We start from the raw sequence: 27,757 nt of genomic DNA on the forward strand, positions 1-27,757 counted from the left end.
CAGATTTAGTGGTTTGGATTACAGGTCTACTGGCATGAATTGATATCGAGGGAAGGTGTGTTCCTGGATATAGAGCAAGGGTTGGCAACCTAGGAGTGGATCTAGCTAGTGGAGAGCCTGCATCTGGCAGCCAAGGTCTGAGTGGGGTGGCTGCTAAGTTTTTGTTTCTTTCTTTTTAAGAGCTGTGTATTTAAAGTTGTCACTTAAGCTCTTGCTCTGTGCCCTCACCACTGAATTTGCTGTTCCCTGTTAGTGTTTGCCATGCCTTTTTGGTGGCACCTGGTAAACAGTAGGGCAGAATAAGGAGGAAAGTTTGGAGCATCAGGGGATTGGCAGTGGCTGAGTTGCAAGTGCCACAAGTTGAGCTTCAGACCCACCTCAAATGGGCAGAGGAAGGAGATTGGAGTGGCAATCTCCTACTCTGCTTTCTGCTCCTTTCCTAATATCTTGTGCTAGATGCAAAGGCTGTCTGTGGCATTTGTGCCACCACTTGTTGGCTACTCCTAGTCCAGGAGTGCCTGGGGGAGCCAGGCACAGCCAGAAATACCTTTTTCTGTCCCTGGAGTTGAAGTAGTGCCTTTTTCTTTTTTCCTTCTTACTGTGTAGAATTAAAAGGGGGTTGGAGATGCAAGAGGAGACTGTTTTATGACCACTGGCATTAGATCTGGGAAGTATCTGTGGGAAGTGTACACTGTACATCTTTCCCTTCCCTGGAAGGAGAGTGGGGAAACTTCAGGCTGGGGTTACTAGCATTATTGGCTTCCTAGGCAGTTGCTTGGAAATCACTGTAGTGTACTATTGCTACTCTGACAACAAAAGTCAGCCAAACCTCGGAATAGTCAGCAACTCTTTGGGTTGCCAGCAGTTTTCCAAAAAAATGCCAGTGGGACAAGGGAAATGGTGCCTTTTTTTTTCTTCCCCCAAATATGACATACATCTTGGTCACCATATGATAAAGTGAGCATGGGCACTCAAAGCTCCATCTCTGATTCAGCTGGGGGCGGGGGGCATGATTTTTCTACCTTTTTTATAAATGGATTTCAAACTAACATGGCTAACTAGCGCTCTGACTGGTAAAGGACATCTGACACAGTTTGGGTCCAGAGCCTAACTTCAGAAGATCACAGTAAGGGCTGAGGCTGAGATGCACATTGCTCTTAGACCTGTATCCAATTTATGAGTAGTCTTTAGATGTTGGAGTAAAGAAATAGCCAAACTTTTGGCTGTGTCAGTATCAGCCCAGTTAGTGTGGGAGGAGGTAAGGCAGGAAAGTCCCTTCAGGGTTGTTGCTATATCTGCATCTTTAGGCTAGGGACAGACATTACACACAAACCAGCTTAAGTCTGAGATAAACCTGGTTGAATGTAGTATTAGACCGAACTGATTTGGGTCAAACCAATTATGTAGTGTCTGTTCCAGCCCCATTCCTGACTTAACTTAAACCAGAGTCCCCCAGCATCCCAGATGCTTTGCAGCCTTGGGGTGGTGGGGGGAGCTTTTGGCTCCACAGCAGAGCTGGCCTTGCCCCTCTGGTGCAGACTTGCAGGCACAGCAGGGTCTGCCTGGCTTCCCCCTGCCCCATGCTACCCCCCACTCCCTGCTCAAGCAGGAATTCCTGCCCACCCCGCCCCCAGCATAGACTGTAGCCAGCATGTGGTATGCTAGCTAATGCTACGAGGTCTGTATAAGGTAGATGGGGCACTGTCTACTTGGGGCTCTTTGGAGCTAATCAACAGGCTAGCTGGTAATGTCCCTCCATTCCTTCCCTGGAAAAACATGTTTAAGAAAAACCTCTTATTATTTCAAGCTCTTGTTTTTATGGGGTGCTAAATGCTGTTATCAACTCTCTGCCTGGCTGGTCAGGAGCAACGAAGGGGGGAACCCCTCCCTAACTGGAGCATCCTACTGGGGTCTGGCCATGCCCTTCTCTGCTCCTCTGTGGAAGAGGGGGAAGGCTGCTCTAGTACCTCCTGGCTTCTAGCCTGAGCCACTGCAGGCATGTGCTTGCATTTCTTCAGTTCAGAGGGGATGTCTGTACAGTTACAAACCAGTTTAGCCTAGCCAGGTTGGACTAACCTGCAAAAATTGATCAGTGTAGGCTGAGGCTTTTTGAATGTCTGTCCCTAGCCTTAGGACCAAACAGATCCACGGTTTAGATTCGGCATACAATTTGCATTACTTTTCTGTAATGTCCCCTGTGATTTCTCTAAATTTGTGCTGTTAAATAGTTTATAGTAGGAAATGTTTGGCCTAGCTAGGTAAGGATGGCATTGCAGCCTCTCTTCCCCCTCGGGGAGCAGGATGTCTCCCATAATGTGGGTCTAAAATAAATCATTATGAACTCACTTTCTGTGCATGGCATACCTGGACATCTCTGAGATTGTGCTACACTTTATCGTACAAATAGCCTTCAACTCCTGCTTTCTGCTGGTAGTTCTCACTTATGAACTGGGTCCCTTGCAGCCAGTATTTCTAACTAAAATGAAGGGAAAGAATGGTGAAGGGACTTGAATCCTAAACTGGGCACTAAACTTCTGTCTGTGAGATTGGCCACAAATATTGTGTGTGGGGGGTTTGTTTTCATTTTGTTGGGGTTTTTTGTTTTGTTTTACTTTTTTGTAAACCTAATTTCTCTTCTAACATTCTAACCTAATCTAATAGCAGTGAAAATTAATTTTTATTGTTACTACTTCTGTATTTTTGAAATCCTAAATAAATACATGCTCAGTCTAGAGGTATGAATATTTACATAATATTAAATTTATCAAATTTAACACAATTCAAGTGTGCATTGCATAGGAAGGTGAGGTTTTTTTAAAATGGTAAATTGCTTTTAGCACTGTTCATACTTGTTGCAGCTTTTTAAAACTGCAGGGGACATGGCTTTATCATAGCCTAAGGACAGACAGTCAAAAAGCCTGAGGCTGAATTGATTCAATCTTCACAGATTAGTCTCAACTGCATAGATTGAACCAGTAAGCCAATGAAGACATTCATTTTTGATTGTGGAAATGTAGCCACATGCCTGCAGTGGCCCAAGCCAGAAGGGGATCTAGAACAAGTTCAATAAACTGACTTAAACTACACCTGTTCTGGTTCATCTTGAACTGATTTTGGCCATTTTGAAATTGGTTTATGTGCATTGAGCTTCTGTTGTGTTACAAATTTGAACTAGTTTGTGTAATTTCTGCCCCTGGCCAAAGAGTTGGTATATTGGTGCATCATTCTAGAAAATGTTACGGTATTTTCTAAGTTGGCTTGGAAGAAACTTTGAAGAAAAAATGATAATTGATTATTAGGTCATCTAATTGTTGCCTTAGCTAAATGAATCCCTAAATAACTAAGGAAACATAAGGAATTTGCTTACCATATCCTCCTGAATTCAAGCATCTATACTCGGTAGTAAGATGACACCTTAAAGTATGAGGAAAATAGTTTGCATCCCCTGAAAATGCCATGCCACTTGTTGTTCTCAAGGGTGTATTTGTTCTATACTCGGATAACTGGAATTTCTTATAGGTCTCTAAGTTAGCTTTCGAAGTAGCTAACACTCAGCACAAGATTCATCCTAATCTGTCAAACCTCTCTGGGTAATAGGTGGGCATCTTGCTCTTGTTGAGCTCTGTGCTGTTGCTGCAGCTTCTGTCGGTACCCAAGCAAACTTGGGTGTGTCTACATGAGCTGCAGTCGCATCTTTGACTATAGCACAGGCAACCTGTGCTGCAAGCTGTCATATTCACCAGCAGTAATGAAAGATGAATATTCATCAAATAGCTTTGATAAGCAAATTGATATTGTTCTAGGTTGTTTGCAATCTTGTTTCTATTTGCTAATAAGAATCGTTTTGTTATCAGTAGAGTAACTCCACCTAAACAAGCAGTAAGGCTGGCAAGTAGCTTTGTCCAGCCCTCCTCTTTTGTGCAAGCAAGATGGAGAGAGTGACAGCTTTTTAAATCTGTTTCAGAAGTATTTTTAAAAGAAGAATTAGTGTCCTGCTCACCTGGTAAAACATTTTAACTTAATCTCATGTATAAATTGGGAGTCTTTTGTGGTGGCTGATAGTTTCTTGCTTCCTCTATCTGATTGTTCTGAATCTTTCAGAAAAGGCACAAAATAATTCTAAAAAATGCTGCTGATTATTATAGTTTTTGGTTTATTTTTGTTTTTTAACTTTTTGACCTCTTACTGTATGTCCACAATTATCTAGACACAGCCTATGTGGTGCTGCAGGCCTGTCTGCAGCACCACACATGGCACATGCAGGTGTTGCCCACCCTGCTACCTTGAATTATGTTGTTTGTTTGTTTGTTTGTTGAACCCAGGAGGTCCTAGGGTAAAAAACAGGGCAGCACACATGGTGGCAGTGTGCATTGTCCAAAACCAGAGCCTGACCAGCTGGAGCCATATTCCAGCTGCTGGCTGGGCTTCCTGCCCTGGGAGGCCCCCAGGACTCCAAGGAAGCTTCCCTTACCCCACCTAGGATAACCTGCTGCGCACGTGGCACAGGTATCCCTAGGGAGGAACAAATAGCAGCACAAGGTGTGCTGCTGATTTCGTGTCCCTGGGGATGCAAACAACTGCAGTCATCTGGATGTGCCCTTTAACCCCAAATTTGTTCTACTTCAGAAATATGTTCTTCTAGTGCAGTTATGCCAGCCAAATCTTTTTTAATATTCCTATAAAAGTAACACTTTTAAAATGACCAAATATACTTATCTTTTTGGGGATCATTCTACTTTCTGTTTTTTGCCCTAGTTTGTTCTACAGTTCAGTCACGTAGCTTAAAAGGAATGGCAAAGGAGGGATACTTTTTGAACTATGAGCCAGCAGTGGGTCCCCTGGTCCCTTGTCTTCAGTGAGCATGTGTGAAATATCCACATGGGCCAACTACACTTTTAGAACAAGTTTTAATTGCAGTATGTTGCAGAGTGTGACTTTCTTCTTTCAAAGGAAAGAAAAAGTTGCTAGATGCTCCTCCTGTTCCCCCCCCCAAAGCTGCGAGGCGTTTGTGTATGACAGACTGGTCTGTCTCTGATGCCCTCTATCAGTAGAGGAAAAATTAATTTTGAACTCCTGGCTCAACCACTGGTTCTGTGTTCCTGTCTACAGTTTATACTTCATGCAAGCTACTGAATGATAGTTAAACTTTTTTCTAATGCATGTTAAACTCTCTCTCTTTAGGTCACAATGGTATCCATCCCAGAATACTATGAAGGAAAGAATGTCCTCATCACAGGAGCTACTGGCTTCTTGGGAAAAGTGCTTCTGGAGAAGCTGCTACGGTCTTGTTCTAAAGTAAAAGCTGTTTATGTATTAGTGAGACGCAAGGCAGAACAGAATCCTCAAGAGCGAGTGGAAGAAATGATCAGCTGTAAGGTAAATCTCTAAAAGACGGTGCTAGGAAATGATAATATGGCCACTTTAGAAACGGTGGGAAAGTGTAAACCTTTTGTTACAAGTTGTTCTAACTCTTCAATTCTGCTAATGACTTTCTGGCCTCTGCAGCAAAATGCAAAGCCCCATCAAATTTTCAGAATTCTTCGATCAAGAGGGAAATGCACTGTAGTGATTTGTTCTATGGCTACAGTCCAGTAATGGAATCCCACCTCTACAGGAGGGACTGCACTCTAGTATTTTCTTCATGTCTGTACTGCTTGAACTAACTGACTTGGCTACATCTTAAACCAAATGTGGCCTTGGTTTGGATACAGTTAAAATTGCTTCTGTCAGGTAAAGGTTCTTGTTACAGCTTCATAGGCTTGAATTTGAACCCTGCTGTAGATTTCCACCAAAAGCTTTACCTTGTTTGCACAGGTGTGACATAAGGTTGGAAGGAACCTCAGGAGGTGATCTAGGACCATCCCCAACTAAATAATCCCACCTGAGGCTTTTATCTTCCTGGATCTTAAAAACCTCCAAGGATAGAGATTCCAAAACCTCTCTAGTAGTCTGTTCCAGTGTTTTACTATCCTCCTATTGAGTTTTCCCTAACATCTAACCTAAAATTTCCATGCTGCAACTTGCTCCTTGTTCCGTTCTTGGTGGTGGCAGATGACAGTCTAGCTCCATCCTCTTTGGAATCACCTTTCAGGGAAGGCTGCTGTTTAAATTTCACCATCCCTCCAGTCTGGAGAAGAGAAGACTTGGTCCCAGTTTCTTCAGCCTGTCCGCATCAGTCATGTTCCCCAGCCCCATAGCCACTTCTGTTGCCCTCCACTGGACTCCTTCTAATTTATCCGCATCCTTTCTGTAATGGTGGGCCCAAAACTGAACACGGTACTCCAAGTGTGGCCTCACCAGTGCTGAATAGAGGAGAATAGTCACTTCCCTTGATCTGCTGGCAATGCTTCTACTAATGCAGTCCAGTATGCTGTTAACCCTGTTGTCTCATATCCAGCTTATTGTCTACTGTAACCCCCAGAGCTGCTTTTCTGCAGAGCTGCTGCTTGGCCAGTTGGTCTCCAGCCTGTACCAGTCCCTGGGATTGTTTCATCCCAAGCGCAGGATTTTGCACTTTGTCCTTTATTGAACTTCATGAGTGTGAGGGTTTTGTTTTGTTTTCTTGTTTGTGTTTTTTTGCTCATAGAAAATATAATACCTGATCATTCAGGTTGGGGAATCAGTAACAGGTAGTTGTGATGCTCTCTGCCCATTGTTTGCTTGTCTTGTTGGTAAAGAAAATTGGCATTCTGTTTGGGTAGAACTCTGATTTTTGGAGCTGCTGGAATAAGCTATGCTGGCATTTCACTAGTACAGTTGTGGAGATCTAACCACCTCCATCTCCACCACAAACTTGTTACTAGCTATTCATGCCTCCGTATAATCCTACTATGGGATCTGCATTTTAGAGTTTGAGTGGGTTTGTTTTCACCCCCCCTCCCCCTTAATTGGTGCTATTTGTGTAAATGAAGTTTTATCAAAACAAAACTGCAGGGGTGGGGGCAGGAGGCTGTCTGCTTCCCTTCAGCCCTGTATGCCAGTGTAAGATGAAGATGTTTGTAGCCATGTTGATCCAGAGGCATGGGCAGACAAAGCTCTTGGAGTAGAGGTCATTCATGCTCTTATTAGACCAACTAAATAGTTTCAAATTTTTTTTTTTTTTTTTTTTTTTTTTTTTTTTATTTGCAAGCTTTCTGGCCCAAATGCCCTTCGTCAGGCAAAGGAGATTTCAAAGTCTGTAAAATTTCTCCCAGGTATTGATAGTCATATGAAGTTCTGTTTTGTACCTGGGAGAAATTTTACAGTCTTTGAATTCTCCTTTGTCTGACAAAGGTTTCGGCCTGAAAGCTTGCAAATTTTTTTTTGCAACTATCTAGTTGGTCTGTCAGGGACTCGCCAGATAAGGCTGGGGTCCATGTCTCTTGCATTTCTTGCTCGTCTGTGCCATCTGTAAGTTAGTCCCAGGATATCCTCATTTGTAGTGCCTTTTTTAGACTTCATCAGGTCATGGCGGGCAAGAGTGTAATGAAATGGGGAGGAACAGTCTACAGATTGGTACAATCCCGGGATACTCTAGCAGACTTTTTTTCTGGGGGCTTCTCTTTCTGCTATGCCCCTTGCCCCTACCACCATGTTGATGCTGTTTATTAATTCAGATATAGGGGTCTCTTCTTGGAATCTGTGCAGGGTTGTCTGATCCCTTCTCACAGGACTTGCATTTACAATAGTCCAAGCCTAAGGTCCCTTAGTCCACTTTTGTTCTTATTCAAGGACCACCACAAAATACAATGTCCTGTCTTTTGGCCTATCCCACTGCCTTCATTGACAGGTAAATCGGACAGGCTTAGTCCAGTGTCCCTTAAGACTAGGTTACAGTTCAGTAAAAGCATCACTGAGGATGCACTTCTGTTACAAGGGCAGTCAAACAAAAAATCTAGGTTTAACTCCGTTAAGGACACCGTGGGTGCCCTTGTTAGCACTCTCCCCCCGAGAGGCTTAAAGGATGAAGCTGCACTTCCAGCAGCACTTAAACTTCCCACAGCAATAGAAAGAAAAAAATAATCAGGACTCACTCAGCTAGGTTTTCAGGTTGTGTCCCCATTGTTTTCCTGCTTGTTCCTCCTTCTCCTGGTCACAGAGCCAATCTCTTCAGGCTTGTGTTGCAGCCCTTTTTGGCTGCTGCTGGGCTGGGCTGGCTCACAGGTGACTGGTATGGTGTCAGCTGTTCTATCTCCATCTCCCAGTTGTTGGTAGCGCTCTGCTCTGCTGGGATGGCTGCTTCTGGTCCCAGCTGCCCTGGAGCTTCCTTACTTCCAATCTTCTCTGTTCCCACCCATAATGTGCCAGCTCAGAAGAGCCAATGCTGGGTTTCCTCCTTCAATCTGGAGGAAATACCATTTAGAAAAGCATTGACACACAGCAGTATCCAGGCATGTGAGACCAGAGCCCTTGGGTAAGTCAGTTTCCTGATCTTCCAGGGCCCCTGCCCGGTTGTGTTCTTTCTTCACTCCCTCACACGGTCTAACAAAAAATATTGCCTCTACCCCAAGAGTTTTGTTTGTAAGACAGGGGCCTCCCCACTGGCCCGCTTTGGGGAAAGTTTGGAGGGGAAGGCCAGGGGGAACCTTGTTATGTGTATTTACCTGACTACAGGATTATTTTATCTTCATTACACCACTGCATATACTTAACAAGTAACGAACATGGCACAGCTTTGTATAAGTAGAAGAGACTTGTCTGTCTCTTACATATGCTGAAGTAGAAATCCAACTGCTCATCTCATTGATTTTTAATGTAGTAATGTAATTTTTACTCTGACAGCTCTTTGACAGGTTGAGAGAAGAACAACCAGACTTTAAAACAAAAATAATAGCAGTTACTAGTGAACTTACACAGCCTGAACTGGACCTTAGTGAGCAGGATAAAGAAACTCTCATCGACTGCATTAATATTGTATTCCATTGTGCGGCTACAGTCAGATTCAATGAAACATTAAGGTGAGTGTAAACCCTTGTCTCAAACTGAAGCTTTTTATATTGAATTGCTACATCAGCCTTTAAAGGGGCACCATTTTAACTCTTCCATAAAATATTGCAAGCAAAAAAATATTGAAGCACTCATGGCAAGTTTCACTCTTATAGTTTGAGACATTTTAGCTGGGGGGAAGGGGAGGACTATTTTTCTTTCTTTTCTCTGCTGGTCATCAGGTCCTTATGACTAGGTATAGCATTGAAATACTTATTTAAAGTTGGGGTGTGTTAGTTTAAAAAAAAAATTGTCAGCAGCTGAAGCAAATCTTCCCTTTTTTTCTGAAGGAAGAGAAGATGGCTGGTTACTGTGTAGATCAGTCAGACTGAATCTGAAAGCAGTCACATCCACACATTAACTTCCCAATCTACTACTACTGTCTTCTTCAAAATTTAGCACTAAACCTCAAAGATCAGTAGAAGAGGCTGGGGGTAGATGGAGGTGACCAGAGTGGTGTGTGGGGCCTGGGGCAAATTGGCCTGCATGGGACCCTGCCCCCAGACGCAAGAAAGCCAGCAGTGGATTTGAGGGTAGGGGGGGAGGTGCTGAGCAGCAGTGGATTCAGTGGCTGGGGAGAGGGTGCTGAGCAGCCAGGTGTCAAGCCAGCAGCAGTGCGGGGTTGCTGCAGCCACTCCACCCAACTCTATGTGGGGGGCAGGCCCTAAAGCATGGGGTGGTTGCTTGATTCTGCCCTCTCCTAAGGACAGCCATGGGGGTAGATCTGTAAGAAGGTTTTCTGCCCTGAGGCTTAGCATATGCCCAAGATGATGAAGCAAGGCTGTTGGGGGAGCTGCAGGGGATAGGTGTTTTCTTTTTTCTTTTTTCCCCTAATTGAACCAACTGTCTAGTTTTTAGAGAGATTTCAGAAAAGCTGCTGGGCATGAAGTGTGTCCTTCCTCAGGTCAGGGTAGGAAAAGGCTTGTATAAAATCTCTCCAAACAGACTTGACCCAATTAAGATTTGCCAAAAATATCTTCCTCTCCTGAGATGAAGTGCTCAACCAGGCTTTGCCCACTTCACGCATGTGCTCTTGTTGCTCTGAGCTCTGGTATAAGGTAAGCTAGTGGTGGAGATGGATGTGGATGGACTGAACCAGTTGAAATTGGTGTTCGGCAATTGTGAACAACCTCCACTACTCAACTCAAGAACCAGGTAGGGTGTACACAGGTCTGACTTTCCACTTTGAGGTGGGGGGAGAGTAGTGAGGATCCCATGGGTAGCAATAATGCACTCTGTATGCAAAATAGGGCCAGGGAGATGGCAAGAACTGGAAATTTTTTGACAAAGCTTGTAGGATCTAGGTTAAGGTAACATGTGAGGTAGAATTAGGAAACCTGCAGAGGAAAAGTAGATAAGAAAAGAGAAGGAAGAAATGAATATGCCATGAGTGGTAAAGACAGTGAGACTAAAACAACTAACTCTTGTAGAGAAACTACATATTTTGATCAGCCTGTCTTTTTCCCCCCTCCCCCTCATCACTTTGCACTAATCTTGTTTGCAGGGTTGGTCTGTAATCAGGGCCCCCTGCAGTCTTCACCTTGTATTTTTTCTTGGAAGTACAAAAGTTAGATACTTTTGGTGCAGCTTGTTTTGGATACACTTGACCTTTTGGTCCTTTCTTTGGTTACTTGAAGCTCCTGAAGCTGTTGTAAGGGCAACAGTAGTTCAAAGTTTCAGATCGTAGTTGTCATATGTACCCAAATCCAAGATGACTCTTTTTAAATTTAAGTTGCCTGTCCAGTAACTAAATTCTATACATGGGAAAACTTTTAACCATTTAAACTTATTTGGTGGGGTGTTGTGTTAAATTTGCCCTGCCCCCTCCCATCTTCCTTGCGGGGGGTGGTAAAGGGGGGACAGAACTCCTCATGGCTCCGGCTCCAGACCGTTCTGGCTTGGGGTATGGACCATGTGGACACACTGGTTCCTGCCCACCTGTACAGTAGTGGTGGTGGCTCTAACCCTGGCTCCAGAGCTCTTGCCACAACAACCACTGCTGTGGGACTGGGCAGGAGCTGAAGCAACCATGTGATTTGTGCTCTGTCTTGAGTGGGTCTGGAGCCAGAGCTCCTGTGAGGGTGGGGAAGGCAGCAGCTTCAGTTCAGACTCTGGCTCCGAAGTCACACAACAGTTTACTGGTGCTGCAGCAGCTGACTGCCTCACAGCTTGTACTGAATCCAAGACAAGGGGCTTTAACTTGAAACCTCAGGTTGTGGAAAATTTTAATTTTATTCTAATGATTTTTACTCTCCTGTGTTCCATTTCTTAGTGGGACTACTTTCTAAAGTGGATGAGCCTTGCAGAAAAGGACACAGATGAGTACCAGTGCAGCACACTGCCTAGCTTCTGTTCTGGGTAGGGGAAGCAAGGACATGACTAAGCCCCATAGGGAGCCCTGAATCATCAAAAAAAAAAAAATCTATGACTTGGATTCTCTGTGTTGCCTGCCTCTCTCCAGCACCTAAGGGCTCTGAATGATTATACATATTGTTTAGCTATTAATGAAAAGCAGGGACAAATTTCTATTCAGGCATCCTATTTCAGAACTGTTCTCCAGTTTTCACATTAGAAGCTACTGTTCATGCATTCAGCTTTTTCTGCTGTAAGATTTTTCCTTGCTCCTTCAGACTTTTTAAACTCTCTTAAGTAGCGTAATATCAACAAACAACTGCCACCTAAATCCAGTTTGTTTTTAGAGCTTATCAATGTATTGATAAAAACTGATCTCTTGTGTGGCTTGGGCTGACCACCTGAAGTGGGAAGGCCTCTTGGTAATCTCTGGCTAAAATGTTACGTCAGATACTTTGAGGTCACACAGGAAAAAGCACAAGGTGATCTGTAAAATAAATTTGACTACTTTGTGATTTTATCCTTATAAAATCACATGGTAACTAGTCTATTTCTATTCCTACATTTTTATACAAATGGAATGAAGTTATGGAGGAGTTAAGCTGAGTATTGACCAGTTTCCAGACAGACTGTGGAATACTTTTCCAAGGAAAGTTTGTGGAAGCTTGGGACATCTAAAAATAGGACAAGCTGTTGGAAAATGTTGGTGTAATTCTTTCTTGGCGGAGCTATGAATGTGTCCAAACTGAACTCCTCACATCAGCTTACTGTTCTGGCAGGCTCACTGTTGCTCATCTAGTTTTTTTATCTCTCTTTTTCCCTGACAGAGATTCTGTTAAATTAAATGTGATTGGAACACAACAGCTCATCCACCTGGCTCAACGAATGAAGAAGCTAGAAGTATTCATGCATTTTTCAACTGCATATGCATATTGCAATCAGAAGCATATTGAAGAAATCGTCTATCCACCTCCAGTTGACCCCAAGAAACTGATAGATTCTTTAGAGTATGCAATATTTTTCTGGTATTTCACTAATCTACACCCACTTCCTATATTTGCAAAGGGAATACATGCTGTTTTTCTTCTTTAGACTATTTGCTAATCTTTGCCACACAATTCTTATCTTATTTCCTCCCTGTTAAACAGTGGTGAAAAATGTGACAATTGGTCAACCTAATTCTACTTCAGACTAATGGTGTTTCTGGACCTCTAATACTAAAGTCTCCCCAATCTTTTGGTAACTCTTTGAACTACCTCTGATTTTAAGAATGGTCTGTACCCTACACACTGTACTCTGTATGCTGTTTTCTTGTTTTAAAAATTTAGCTGAATGGTTATTTGCAGGACAGGGGAATAAGTAGCTGATATCTTGGCTGCTGAATGACAGCACCATTTGCTAGTATAAAGTGACATTAATAAGTAAATCATTTAGGTAGAGCTGAGGTAAGAATTATCTTGTTGGCTGTTTTACATTTAAAGAAAAGTGTTAAAGATCTTCTGTCTTTGACAGAGATGCATTAAACTCATTATAACTAAAGACTTGAGACCATGTAAACTTAGACTTCATTTATACTTTTTGAAGTTGTCCTACCCTTGTCTGGCGGTTCTTATTTAAAAAAAAAAAAAATGGGGAGGGGGAAGAGAACTTGGAAAATTTAACTTGGACTTGACAACTGAGTCCAACTGTAAAAAGTCTTTCGCTGCCTGCCAGTCTTGGAATGCTCAAAATTGTGGATTTTTGGCTGCAGCAAGATTAGTTGCAGATTTTGGTGCAGGGAATCTTTCTTGCTCTTTGCATTGGAACCCTTAAGGATGTCAGTAACTTAATTCCATTGGTCACTGTCTTTCTGGTTGCCTTGAAACATCCAGAGCTAACCGACCATTTGAGCCCTCTCCTGATTGTGCAAATAATACACTTTCTGCCCAACTACTGTCTTTTTTTGCTGATTTTAAAGTTGGAAATAAAATGAAGGGTAAATTCGGTTTGATCTAAAATGCTGTGGGATTAGGGAGAATAAGGAAGACTTGCAAGAGTCTCTGTTAATATTCATCAGGAAAAACAGTGCAGGAGCTGAAATTGGCCAGCACCTTTTAAGATGCACGTGAGCTCATTTGGCCAACAATTCCCAAAGGCAACAGTGACTTGGGTGGGAAGCTTTGTAGGTGGAGTTGGCATGCCAATTTGAAATATTAAGTTATCAGCAGGGATCCTGGTTTTCTGTTACTTTAAAACAAAAACAAACCCCCAAATCCACATCTTTCTATGATCAAACCGAAACGCGCGCACCCATCCACAACCACCCCGGTGTTTCAGTTTGATCACGGCAAAATGTTGCTTTTTCTAACCCAAAAATTGGGGATCTCTTTTTAAATCGGAGAAACCAGGATCCCTGGTTATCAGACTGCCTTCAAGTAAGGGAACAATGGGTTTGATATCTTCATGAAAGAAGTATCATAACATACCTTTTGTAAAAGCTTCATAAAAGAAACATACTGACCTGTCTTTTAAAGATAGTAATCAAAGGCGCATCATTTGGGTGAAATAATAATTTAAAGTTTTCATGAAGGTGCTCTAAGTAGCTAAATTATTTTAAAAATTAGAGGAAATGAGTCTCTCCATGCATTTTCACTGTTTTCCCTAGGCAACAAGTTAGAACACCTTCAAATTGACAATATAATTCTAGACTAACTTGGATACTGCAACTGCCATTAAATCCACCCCCCAAGAAAATATTTCCTAGTTTTAAAGTGTTATCTGTTGTTTTTCTGAAGTTTTCACACATTGTTCCCCTACTTGTGGGAATACAAGACTGATCCATATACATGACATAACATAACTGAAAGATTACAAAAAGCTTCTAATTTGTGGAAGGGATATGTTTACAATAATTCAATTAAAAAAAGCTTCTATCAGTGTTGTCTTTTTTAAGGTGATCCTACTCTGCTCTCTTTTCTGGCTTAATTACCAAATCCTTACAGTGAGATGTTTGGGAAAGTATATGGTTAACCTGCATAAACAATTTCTAAAAGACTGTATTGCAATACCTGCTTATAGGAGCAAATACTATAATGTAGATTGTATTTGAACAGAAGGGCATCTGCTATTTTGCTTTAACTATGAAGGAACAGGAAACACATAAATTCCTAGTTAATTGAAACTATCTGAAGGTATTAATGAACATTATAGTTAAGTGGGCTAGTCCATATCTTGCTTTAAACATTAAAGGTCATGGGATCAGAGCTCAGATAAGCATAAGGTTAAATGAAGAAATAAGATTCTAGCTTCTGCTGTCAACTTGATCCAGGCTTCTAATTACCTGGACAACAAAAATTTAAGAACTTGCTGAGGAAAGGTGTTTGCATACAATGTTAGGACTTCCATCTGACTTTAGATTGCCCTACATTATTAACCGTATATCTGTGTCCTTATGGTAGCTTAATCGTGAAGCTAGAGATTTATCTTCACTGGACCCCAGAAAAGAAACCTAAACTAAAACTTACAGATGCCTGTTTTTTATGCAGGGAAACTGGTGCCAATAGTTGATCCTAATTTCAGTTATTGGGTATCGGTTCTGTAGGAATCTTCATAAGGAAGATCTAATACTGCATGGTGTAGGGTGGTGGGGAGAAGAAGATGCATTGTTTTTTAAAAAAACTGAGAGGGCAGTCTAATTTCTTTGCAGAAGGAAAGTCATTGTTCTTAAAAACAAAAGCTTACTTCCCTTTCCTCTTTCCCCTGACTGGGTGTAATGCTGTTGTAAAACCTGTATAGTGCCAGTCTTATAAGTCCTGTCACAAAAGTAATATTCAGGTCCTGCTATGAACTACTCCTTTGCTGTTTTGTTCCTAATTCAATTATATCATGGCTGGGTGGGGCAGGGAGTGGGAATGATAGCTAAAGAATTGAAGACCTACCAATTCAGAATTGTATTGCCAAATAGCAGCATGCTCCTGCTTAACCTATTTCTTGATGTGGGGATAGGAGAGGAAATGGAAGAATGCTGAGTAAGTAAAACCTGCCGTTCTGGTTTCATACATACCCCCTAGAGCTTGAACATAACTAGTAGGCTTAATGATAGCATTTCCCTTTCCTTCCCCCCTGGGCCTTTATTCACCCCTTTCAACTGTTCATGCTGCAGCATAACACACTGCTTCTGTTTTTACTTTACAGTCCAAGTATAATGCCTTTCTCTGGGGTTTCCAAAGTGTCACTTCTTTTAATTTACAACACAAATGACTCTTAATTGAAAGGTTATTATGCAGCAGTAGTAAATGAATTCAATGTAACAGGTAAGTGGAGGAGCTGGACCACGTGCAGAGTAGTCTCCATGTTTTGATCCTGTAGTGAATAAACAACCCTTCTGAGTGTGAGAATACTACAGAATGCATTACTCTGTAATGCACTGCAATACTGCTCCTCCCTCCTTTCCCCCCCCCCTTCACTCAGTAGCAAAGTGGGATTTGGGGCAACAAGGGGAAGCCCAGTTACAAGAACTCTATATCTTCATTCAGAAGTCCCTTGTAAAACATTCCTTGATGCTGCATTTATTTACCTTCAAAGAATTAAGAAGTGAGTGTCATGCTAGTGGCAATGACTTGGTGTTAAGTGCTTGGGTGTGCACAGGTAAAGGATGTTCTACAAGTGCATCATCAAAGTGAATGGGTTCTTATGGGGTTGCTGTTTTACATCGCAGACTTATGCTATGTAGAGGAAGAATTACAAAGGATCTGTCTGATAAGTAGAATATATAATGCTGCTGCCATGTGTATTGTTATAAAAGGAAGCTATTCCTAAGTTCCTTAGACTGGTATCCTGAAACTTGGAGAAAAATACGTCCTCACTTTTTTTGATGTATAGGAAATCAAGCAACTTGGCATCCTCTGACAACTTAGATACTGTGATATGTAAATGGAAAATCCTTCTTTAGGAAAGTGAATGGAAATTGCTTTTCTGATTTGTGAGAAATCTTAATGTTAATGTGCATAGTAGAATACAAAAGGCAATGCATCTGACTTTTTCTCCTTGGTTGTAGTATATGTGCCACACAGTATTTTTGGAAACATACCAGGACCAGAAATAATCCAGTCACTTCATTTTAAATGCCATGTTCCTAGTCTTGTACCTAATGTCTTGACAAGAAATATCTCTTGATCAAGTAGTTGGCATGAGTGTCACATTCTTTTGTGAGGTGGTTTCTTTTGTTACCCTTTTTGAATAATACCTAGAACGATCTCAGATTTTATTGGAAGTAGCTCTGCATGGTTCAGTACGGGTATGTACATGTACTAAGGTTTGTTTAAATCAGGCTAGAGAATAACATTTTCTTTCTGTATTTGGCAAATGGGTTAAGTTTTTGTTTTTGTTTTTAGTGTAAACATCTATGGGAGACCTATGGGAACTAATAAATTTAGATTGTGGGTTTTTTGGTGTGTTTTGCTTTTTTATTTATTTATTTATTTATTTATTTATTTATTTATTTTTACCATTCCATATCCAGAAATCAGTTTGCTTATTGTTTGAGCACTGCTGGTAGTATAGGATTCTGATTTTTGGCAGACCTGCTGTCACATGAAGGTTATCTGGAGGATTGCAGAACCCCTCAAATACCAAACTAGTGCAGAGGATCTCCAGCAAAGTGGGGGTGGGGGGAAGCACTGGAGGTCAAGAATAGGAGCAAAATAAGGTTACCAAGTTGTTGCAATGTGACACCCCCCCCCCCCCATGCTTGTGCTCTTTCCAGTCTTTTTTGCTTTCATGACTAGGTACAGTAGTGTGTGGCTGGGGTCAAAAATTTTTGAAGTTATACCGCTACAAATTCTTACCTTGGATACACTTCAGCATAACCCAAACAATTTATCCTAAAGCAAAATTCATACACTTAAATTTTTTTTTCCCCCCCATTGTGTACAAATGCAGTTCATATTCATTTACTGCAGGTCCCAGGCAGAAGTTACATTTTATGCCATGATTAACACATTAATTGTACTATAAATAATAACGTGGAACATGTTCAGCCAATTTATGGCACCATAAAATGACAAACCTATATTATATGTGGAACATCTTTTGTGGCTGGTTTGTACAGTATCTTTAAATTGGAATGTTATATACTTTTCATTCTGATTCTTGGTGTTGGGAGAAGAGCAGCCCCAGCTGGGTAGGAGATCTTGGGCTATGCTGTTCCCCATACCAACAGTCCTTGTTGACAGTGTAGCTGGGGCTGCTCAAGTGCTGCATGATGGAAATCTGAGCTTCCCCCTTTGCAGGTTCAAAACTGTGTGCCAACAGCCCCAGATGGGGGACTATCAATGAGTCACCACTGCAAGTACCAGTTGAGGGGAGTCAGTTGGCTTGGCCTGCCCAGCAAGTTCAAATCTGTGAACCCAGCAGCTCTGCATTGCAATCCATGTGCACCGGCATTTTGAAAGAGCTATTAGGATTGGATCCCTGATCCTCAAAACTGTATTTCCTGCCACGCACATGTGGAATGGCAAGATGTATTGGTTTTGCAATTGGGATCAGACTTCATTTGTGCCATTAAACTTGACATCTTCAAAGTACTTGAAATAGTCTAGTGTTTAATACAACAATTTATATAAGCCCTTAATGCTACCTCTTGTTTCTAGACTAGGAGTATTATAGCTGTTTACAGCTGGTAGGCTTCTGAAACGGACATTCTTCTTTCGGTTCACTTCCTCTGCCTACCCTCTACCCATCCCTTCAGTTTTGGACAGCTTTAACAGTTCTGATCTAGAAACCAATGTAATATTAAAGACTAAATTCTGATCCTTCTGAATGCAGTTGTTCTTGTGTTTTTTATGGCATCAGTGTTTGGTCCTAGCATAAGATTTCCTTTCTTTAAGTCAAATCTTTGGAAATTGAATTGGTTATGGAGCTGAGTATGAGGTAAATTTTATTTGCAGAAATCTATTGTGCAAACTACATGTAGGTGAGTGCTTTCAACTTCAGTGTGCATACTGGCCTGTGTGGCCTCTCTTGGACTCTTTTGTGAGGTGTAGTCTACTTCAGTGGGAGCTGTGGCTAGAGTTGCAGGGGGGAAAAAGGTGTTCAAGTTCTTAAAATTAATTCACTTCCTGTTGAAACGTATGAGTGATTACAAAGCTTTGAAATAGCTTATAAAGCTTTATAAGCTTAACTTGAAATACTACAGGAGAATCCATTGCTTTACTTCATGCTGTATCTATAAGCTTACAAATCTTTTAGTAGGAAATGTTAAAGTTTCATTTTTATGCTGCTGTTGGTGGCTTGAAAGACATTTGATCATAAATGCTTCCTCTCCTCCCACCACAACTGTTTCTAATTTGTTTGCTTTGCTTTCCTTCAGACATAAATGCACCTCTTCTAGTAAAGTGTGCAATAATTAAATCCTTTTTTTTGTGTGTCGTCTTTGTTTTAGGTGGATGGATGATGGTCTAATAAATGATATTACCCCAAAACTGATAGGCACTAGGCCTAATACTTACACATATACAAAAGCCTTAGCAGAATATGTGATGCAGCAGGAAGGTACAAAACTGAACATAGGCATCATAAGGCCATCCATTGTTGGTGCCAGCTGGAAGGAGCCTTTCCCTGTAAGTCACTTTGTCTCCCACTGAATAACTTCATCTGTTTCTTAGCCTGTAAAGTGAATGCATCCTGGTTCATTGCAAGGACTTTAGGTCAGAAGTCCAAACTGCAGTTTAATCACTCGTGAATACCAACCTATATTATCAAACTGCTTTAGTTTCTGGTTTTTGTGTACTTGAAAGTTTGTAATGAATTTTTAAAGGGTAAATTACTTCTAAAACCTTGGGGCAGTGTGGGTCTGACAAATGCACGTACACATTTGGGTGGGTTTTTTTTTTAGTCATCTGCTTCCTGCTCCAGTTTATTTTTCTCTTTCAAGCTGCTCTACCTTGTGCTAGTTTAAGGGGTCATAACGAAAACTGGAGGCTGCCTACAATCCGCACCCCCCCCCCCGGCCAAAAAACCCAAGAACTTGCAGTATTGTATCCCTAGTAAAGCAGGGAAGGAGTTCTTATGTCTGTCTTTATGTATTATTTGAAGCATCCTGCCAACATTGTATGGTCCTCCTGTGAATGACATTTAAGGCAGCTTTCATAACAGAATTGAATCTTCCAAGATTTTAGTTCCCTAAATTGTGCTTGCAAATGCACATGTTAAAGGAGAAAACAGTCCTCCTCAAGAAAACAATCAAAATCTAATAAGTGACTGCATTGCTGCTTGATGGCTATTTTAGGATGATTGCTTTGGTGGTTCAAGTTTAAAAAAAAAACAAAACCAACAAAAAAGCCCCCCCACCTTTTTTTTTTTTTTTTTTTTTTTTGAACAGCTGTTAGTGTAAAAGGAAGTTTCTTACTATAAATAGCCTTTATAAAGTTCTTAGCAAACTAATACAACAACAGAAAATCAGTTTGAGTAAGTAATGACATTGCAGCAGCCTCTCTGCTGAGGTCATAGTTAACTGCCAGTAAGAAACTTTGTTACTGGTGTTCCACTAAAGAAGACTTTAAAAAAGAAGTCATTTTCTGAAGTAAAAATGTGTGAGAAGCAGAATATGAAAAGTAATATGGTATAAGTGTTGTTCATATATTTTATGCGTAAATAGAAATAGTTAGCTGTGCTAGTCTGAAAACGGGGCAGGGTGGCCCATGAACCAGTTAATTTTTCAGATGCCACCTTCCCCTACCTTCTGCCTATCTGTAAAGCTATAAAGGTAAAAAGAAGCTTGTCCTACTTGGTCAGTTTGTTTCAGAAATATTTTTATAAACAGTTGAACTCAGTACACTTTAACTGAATCTTTCTTTTTCACAATAGGGGTGGATTGACAACTTCAATGGACCTAGTGGTATTTTTATTGCTGTAAGTAAATATATTTTTAGTACAGTTATGGATATTGTTGGCTTTCCAAGACAAAAGTAAAGTCTGAAATGTTTTATTGGTGGGCCTTCTGTTTTGTTCTTTAAGGCAGGAAAAGGAATTCTTCGAACAATGAGAGCCTCCAACAGTGCAGTGGCAGATCTTGTTCCAGTAGATGTGGTTGTCAATGCAACACTGGCTGCAGCCTGGTATTCTGGCATGAATAGGTATAACAGGTGACAGTGCAAACTAATTCACTTGGCATGTGATGGTGTGATCTGCTGTTGTTATATCTAACCTCTTTTTAATTGCTAATTGGTGTCTTGCTATTTGCATAACATAAAGGAATTTAAGATTTATCATACTAACTCTCAAGCTTATAATTTTATAATAGCAAGCATCTGATACTGAAGAGGAAGACATCACCTCTCAGTAGTGCCCTTAGCCAGTGGTGCTGTGGTATACATGAAGGAATAGAAATGCCTTCTTGCTTCCTTCAGTGGTTAGTTGTTTTTAATTAAAACACTTCTTATACCTACAACTGGAGTATTTCTTCTGAGAGGAAAGAATCAGTACAGCTGTTAAAGAAAAATGCTGGGAACATGTAGGCCAGTGCTGTGGCATCATGAGATCCATTAGAAGGGTGCCATAAGATGTGAGAAGCACAGGCTTGTCCCTGCCTCGCCAGTCCTTCCACCCTTGATGCTAAGCCCCTCTGCAAGAAGCTAAGCATTGAAGTTTATAGAGGGGGTGCCTTGAGTCCATTGAGGGGTACCTGGGGTCTAAAAAGGTTGTGAACTACTGATGTAGGTGCACACAGTTGTAATAATTAGATTATCCTCCACTGTCCCCATCTTCATAATTGGAGAGAGTAAGAGGGATTTGGATAAATGTGGGCTTTTTAACAATTACCTAAAATTCTATTTGGTTTTAATTTGCTCAATTGCCTTTTAATCTTTTTCAGACCAAGAAATGTCATGGTGTACAACTGTACAACAGGCGGCACCAATCCTTTCCATTGGGGTGAAGTTGGTATGTTGCCCTTCTCTCTCTCTTTTTCTGTATGTCCTCCATAGTTTTTAATAGAAAGAAAATTTCTGAGGCTGTGGCAACCAATTAATTGCCAGAAGGCCCTTTTAAGTGCGTTTAGTAGAAATTTTCTGTAACTTTGAGGTATTGAGACCACTATTTGTAAATAATATTTTTTTTTTTTTAAAAAGCAATAAATTGGATATACAGCAGCCAAACCTCTCATCTTTGCAATGTGGCACACCATTTTTTCCTTCTCTGTTCAGTTTTTCTTCCTATATTCTGTTTTGCCACGTTCTACCTTCACATAGTATGAGTTTTTTGCTCTTCTCCCAACTGCTACCACAACCTAATCTGCCTGCTACAGGTTGGTAGAATGGAGAGTAAGGCACTGAGCAGAGGGAATATCAGAAACCTGGTAATACTAGAGCAGTATTTCCAAATTAATGAGTTTAGTGGTAACCTTGTTAGATGCATCTAGGAAATATGCACAAAAATCTCTTTTGGGCTGTGTAGCACACTTGAGAGGTATGATAGCAGCCTTTTACTTCATAGAGTTGCATCAGATGAATAAAAATGAATGTCGTCTTGCACTGGTTTCCCTTAAATAGTTACATAATATAAAACTTGCACAAAGAAAATCATTCTCCAAGAAAATGTGGCCAGCTACTTTCAACTTTTTAATATAATTCTACATTCAAAAGACTGGCTCTTAATAATTATTGCACACATACCATAAATTACTCTTTAAAATTTAATGTTTTCACTTTCAGTGAGATTATTTAACACTTAAGCAGCTGTCAGTTTTGTTTTGTTTTTTTTTAGGGAATATTCAGAGGAGTGTCTATTAGATTTGGATATTTCATTTTATGAACTTGGCCTATGTTTAGCTTAAAAGTTAGTATCAAGAAAATTGTTCAGACTTTTTCCTAGCTTTACTCAGTTTTTGCATTGTATATTAAAGCTTTTAATGGCAGGCAAACTGATTGGAAAACTACTGTATTTTGGTCTTTAATTAAATCCCAGTCTAGTTAATGGTTAGAATAGTTTTTTCTCTCAAACTAGTCTGAAAAATATGGGAAGTGACTAGAATGGTAAGATAAACTTGTGTGTAACTATTTAATGGTACCAACCTGCACTTTTTTTTCCCTTTCACCTAGAAATCCCATTTACCTCTGAATATTTTTGGTTGTGCAAGAAATGCAGAATAGTGGCTGAATAGCTTTTTTTTGTCTTGTTTTGTTTAAATGTTTCTAGAAGTAGTGAATAATCTGTCATCTGAAGTACAGATCAGATGCTGAGAAATATCTATGATTAAAAAAAAAAATCATTCTTTTTTTAAAAAGTAGCAAATAGTCTGTGTTTTTGCAATCAAAGGGGTTTGTTAGACTTTCTTAAATAAGAGGAACAGAAAGAGAGAAGCTACAGCGAAGTGTACAAAACTAAAGTCAAAATTATGAAGTCGGTCTTGATGCATTAATTGCTGTCAGACTGTCACTTTAAAAGTTCAACAGTTGTAACTGTTTTATCTGTTGTAGGTGATTTTAGAAACATCTGGGAGGTCTATTTTGAGTAAAATTCGGGAGTAAATATTGTACATAGTAACTTTTGAAAACCACTTAAATTTTACATGGTTATTATCAAAGCTGTTACGCAACTTTTTTTTCTCAGAATACCATGTAATTTCTACTTTCAAGAGGAATCCTCTCGAACAGGCCTTCAGACGGCCCAATGTAAATCTAACCTCCAATCACCTCTTATATCATTACTGGATTGCTGTAAGCCATAAGGCCCCAGCATTCCTGTATGATATCTACCTCAGGATTACTGGAAGAAGCCCAAGGTAATGGTGACTAGCTCTGTCTTGTCTGTTCCTCCAACTTGATTTTTTTTTTGTCTTAAACACACCATGCTTACAAAAGTGCATATTAATGTTGATTTTTTTCTGATTTATGCTTATACTTGTGGTTGAATCCTTTTTCTGAAAGAGAAGAAGTACTTGCATTCAGGTTTTTTTTTCCCCACTAACAAGGATGACTATTTTTGGATAACTTTTGTTCAGAGTATTAATTGATGTCAAGACAAATTGTAAAATTCAAGACCTAAATACAAGCACTTTCTTGAATAATAGAAATTCAAAATATGTTGATCCTTATTTTTCCTACAGAACGCTATCTAAATTTGAGTTTCAAGATGAATCCTTTAGAACAAACAGTAAGGCGTCCCCATGTAAAAATATACACCAACTCCCTTTTGCTTCAGTTCTGGAGAACAGTTGGCCATATACTGCCTGCATTATTCAGTGATGTTGTTCTCAGGTTGACAGGTCAGAAGCCATGGTAAGAAGGACCATTTTGCTGCTAAGGTGGTGGAAGCTTGTGGATTAAGGCAATGGCATGAGCTTTCTCTTAGACTTGCAGACTACAAGCAATAACAATCAAGTGGCTGGGTGTTTCAGAGGAGTTAACGTTTGGCTGGGGAAAAGTTGATTTTTGATTTGTGCTTCAGGCCAGTAATCCTTACCTTTCTCTATGCTCTATGAGATGTCCAGCTCCAAGATTGTTGTTATTATAAACTGAAAATGAGTGGCAGGGGAAATAAGGGGGGGGGGGGTCTGTTTTTCTTTCTTTTTTTATTAGATGATGAAATGTTATTTGGCATGTACGGGGCATTTTCAGAATTTTTTTTTATCTTGCCACTCCATTCAGTTTATAATAGACAAGTTCTTGTCTAGCTAACACACTTTTATTTTTTCTTGAAGTGGGAAAATGATATGGTTTCAACTAAACAAACATAACTAAATCACATTTAAGTAGTAATATGATCTTGTTTGTTTTGCTCCCCCCACTACTTTAAATGTTTTAAATAGTGTAGTCCTTGATGTGTCTCTGCTGTGTTTTTTTTTTTTATGACACACTTATGTTCAATAACGTCCTGAAAACCTACTCTGCTTCCATATTTAGAAACTTGATATAACACGTATAGTAAATGACTACTTTTTTTTTTTCAGTTATCCCAGGCTTTAGATCAAACCTATGGGAGCTTGTTTGTTTGGGTTTTGGGTTTTTTTTTTAAAAAGAGATTCATTGTCAGCATGCTTTAAAATGATTCCAGTAGGAAAAGGTAATCCTCAAAACCATGTCTTGGGTTCCAAACTTGTTTGACCTTGGAGCTGTCTTGGTGAAAATGTAGAAGAGCGCACATGTGCTCATATTAGCATTCAAACACCCCAAAGAGCTTTATAGTCCAAGATGTAAGAAGCATTCAATTTGTACAATGCCTAATGCAATAAAGGCCCGCGTGTAGGTACTATTGCAGTATAAACCATGAATGGTGTCTTCCAGTAGCAATAGCTACACACAAGACTGGGTCTACTTAAATGCTAGTCTGTCTTGGGTTGGGGGAGTGGGAGGGAGAATGATCAGTAAATGACTGCCACAAGCATAACTGAATTTCAGAAGTCATTGAAATAATTGCTGTTTCTTGTTTCCCATTTGACTAGTTTTAGTAGGAGTAATGAGAAATGTATCTTATTCAGTCCCTATCATTGGATTTCTACTTCGGGTGACCCAGAGAGAAGGGGTACAAAACCCTTTTTGCTAGGTTTTTAATTTTATTTGGATATATTGGAAAAGTCAGACCTAGTTCTGTCTTGCTGGATTACTTATATGAATCCCAAAGATGTGAACTGGGGTTTTTTAAAGTCTTCTTACAAATGGTGAGGTACTAAATTTACATAAGATCTCTTCCAGTTCATGGAGAATTGTCAGCATGAAGGCTCTTACAGATGACTGCTTTTAAAACAGCAGCAATGGGCAAGCAGTGAGTGAGTTTTCCCAATGTATGCAAGACTTAAGCAGGTGGAATAGATATCAAGAGAGCTGCATGATACTAAATTGAGAGAAACAGTTATTTAGGCTGGTTAAAAACTTTTAATTAACTCAAATGGCTGGGCACACTGTGTGGAAGAATCTTTTGTGAAAGACAAAAAAAAGATGCCTCTTTAGTATTGGAATCTTTTTGATAACTAATAGTAGATGAGAAGACATGGTCTTCCTTCAACTACCAATTTGCTTGTGCATTACTGAAACCATTGTCTGTTTGTTAGCGGTGATGACTCGGTTTGTCTTACCAGGACCCTTTTTTCCTTCACATTGTATCCCGTCTACATGGGCAATGTCCTTAGACTTTCAGGTTTTGTTTTTTAATTTTCTATTCAGAGGAATAGCAATATATAACACTGCATGTTACATTTTATTAAATATATTGGTTTTAGATTGTTTTGTTATTACAACTTAATTATACACGGTGTGGGCCGGATCTTTAAAGTTACCAAAAGAACCCATGCAAGAGCAAAGTACATTTGGAAGGCAGCTTAACTAAATCACCTGAAGACTTTCTTGGCTTGAAGTTCACTGCTGTGGTTGGGTGCTCCTCTTGGTCCTGTGGCTAGCAGGCATGACCAGGGAACAGGAACCAAAAGCTTCAGCTACTAGGTAGCAGAATTTCTGTCCTGGGGCCTCAAATTAGATTAAAGACAGTTTGGGTTCCTTATGCTCATGCTGTTTTGAGTGCAAAAGCCCTGTTGCTAGAATGGGGCTCTTGATTACCTGCTCGCTCTTATGACCAAAAAAAGGAATGTTCAACACATTAAATCATGGTGAGAGACTTCTGTAAAACTGCAATATATGGTTACAGCAAAAATCACTGGGCAAAATCAACCGTGAAACTTACATCACTAGCTCCACAGTAACCGCTTATCACTCCTTCCATATACCGTTTCTTTATTGAAACTTGAAGCCATGATGTGCTGAATGCCACCTCCCCCCCCCCCCCCCCCACAGGTAACTTCTTTGCCCGTTGCTCGCAATGTGGAAAAAAAAAAATTACATCCTATAAATGACAAATCAACTGACTTGTCTCGTAAAATAAAATAAAATACTGGAGCAAGTGTTCCATTGCCATAGTAAAAGAGAGACCTCAATGGAGTGGGGGGTGGAACCTCATTAGAGTTGCTTCTGCAGTAGTGACTCTTGTCTTGTCTTTCTACACTGAACCATAATAACAGGATCTTTGTATTTATTTTGTAGTGTTCTCTTCAATAATTTTTTTTCAGTCACACTCCTGTTGCTCTCTTGGTCCTGTTTTAGGGCGTAATAGTTTCAAAGAATTGTGTGAGAGAGCATGCATTTAATCATATCAGCAGTTCAGATATTTACTATTTTTAATTTCAGTAGTGTCTTTTTCCCTTAATTTCTACACTTGGAGGACTTTCAGGAAAGTGGGCACACTGTAAAATTTATCATCTTTTAGCATATTATACACAGACTTAAGGAAGGGGAAGGAAGACTTGATGGATACAACCCTCTACTCCAGGTTTTTTAACTAATGTGTACTGTAGGACTCTAATGTTATCTCTAAGAATTGATAATAATGGTATCATATAAATAGTAGTCAGCAGTGCTAATAGCACATTTGTAGCTTTAGCAAGTGTTATACCTTGAGAAACCTAACCACTTGTATCACAATACAGCTGTTTACTACTTAACTTTTGTGCAAGTTGCCATACTCTTTTGTATAATGATTACAAATAAACAAACAGTATTTTTAGCCCTCTTTTTATCTGACCTGTTCAAGTACTTTCAAACACTGATCCATTATAAGTTTTTTATAGCTCTGTGAGAAACTGAATGTGTAGCGTAGAGCCCTAGTCAGGAATTTGGCAATCCTAGCCAAGTCTAGGAAATTGTTACTTAAGATGTGTAGCCAGTAATAAATAAGAATATCATTTGTATGATCTTAAATCGCAAACTCTTCAGTGCTTAGTATATAGTGCTCTTCATGCAGTGCTAAGACTGAACGAGTGAAGATTACACCTATTGAGCAAAACTAGGGGTTTCTCCTAGTAATAACTGTTTTTTCCCTTTCAAGCATACTGGTCTGAGAACCAGGGAGCATTCTGAAAGATATGAATAATTCAAGCTGGTATATAAATGTTATACTTCCATTCAGATTTACATCTAAAAGCTGATTGGATGCTATTTTTTTTTTTTTTTTAAAAAGAATATTGTGGTCATTTCAGCTTCTCCTGCTATGGGAAGATATCAGAAGACGATCCAACTAATCATTCAGACAGGGAATCAAATATGATCATCAGTCTGTGGTACAATACAGCTCTGGTAAAACATTGTTCTATAAGTAATTTGGAGAAGACACTATTTGCTGAGGTCAAGGGCTAGGTACAGAGTCCAAAAAGCCTGAGGCTGAATCAATTCAGTCTTTGCAGATTAGTCTAAACTGTGCAGATTAAATTGAAATGAGAGTAAACAGACACTTACCTTTTTTGATTCAGGAACTGCAGTTAGGTGTCTGCAGTGGCTCAGGCCAGAAGCCAGGGAGCTAGAGCACAACTCTCTGGCTGTTTGTTCCTCTTTCTGCTGCCCCTGATTTTTATGGGATTTGCAGTACAGAATCATAGTAGCAAGACTCTACAAGATTGGTCATTTCTTCTTTTTGCTTCCAGGTG

At 40.1% G+C, this 27,757-nt stretch overlaps 1 protein-coding gene across 5 annotated transcripts in view; it reads left to right on the forward strand.

Moving 5' to 3' along the window:
- The window catches only part of FAR1 (fatty acyl-CoA reductase 1), a 52,912-nt gene that overhangs the window by 12,218 nt on the left and 12,937 nt on the right, over positions 1-27,757 (forward strand). For 2 of the 5 annotated variants that reach the window (XM_090032740.1, XM_090032741.1), the window contains exons 2-9: positions 5,182-5,376; positions 8,761-8,936; positions 12,144-12,323; positions 18,737-18,914; positions 20,161-20,205; positions 20,311-20,438; positions 21,167-21,234; positions 22,903-23,074. In XM_090032740.1, the coding sequence (XP_089888866.1) occupies positions 5,188-5,376; positions 8,761-8,936; positions 12,144-12,323; positions 18,737-18,914; positions 20,161-20,205; positions 20,311-20,438; positions 21,167-21,234; positions 22,903-23,074 (1,136 nt within the window). In that variant the 5' untranslated portion in view covers positions 5,182-5,187. Of the gene's footprint in view, positions 1-5,181; positions 5,377-8,760; positions 8,937-12,143; positions 12,324-18,736; positions 18,915-20,160; positions 20,206-20,310; positions 20,439-21,166; positions 21,235-22,902; positions 23,075-23,398; positions 23,571-27,757 lie in introns of all 5 variants that reach the window. The other 3 variants (XM_090032742.1, XM_090032744.1, XM_090032743.1) reach the window with 3 other exon arrangements.

This window comes from Crocodylus siamensis, chromosome 2 (genome assembly GCF_052110815.1).
Source record: "Crocodylus siamensis isolate JL-2025a chromosome 2, ASM5211081v1, whole genome shotgun sequence".
Lineage (NCBI taxonomy): Eukaryota > Metazoa > Chordata > Crocodylia > Crocodylidae > Crocodylus > Crocodylus siamensis.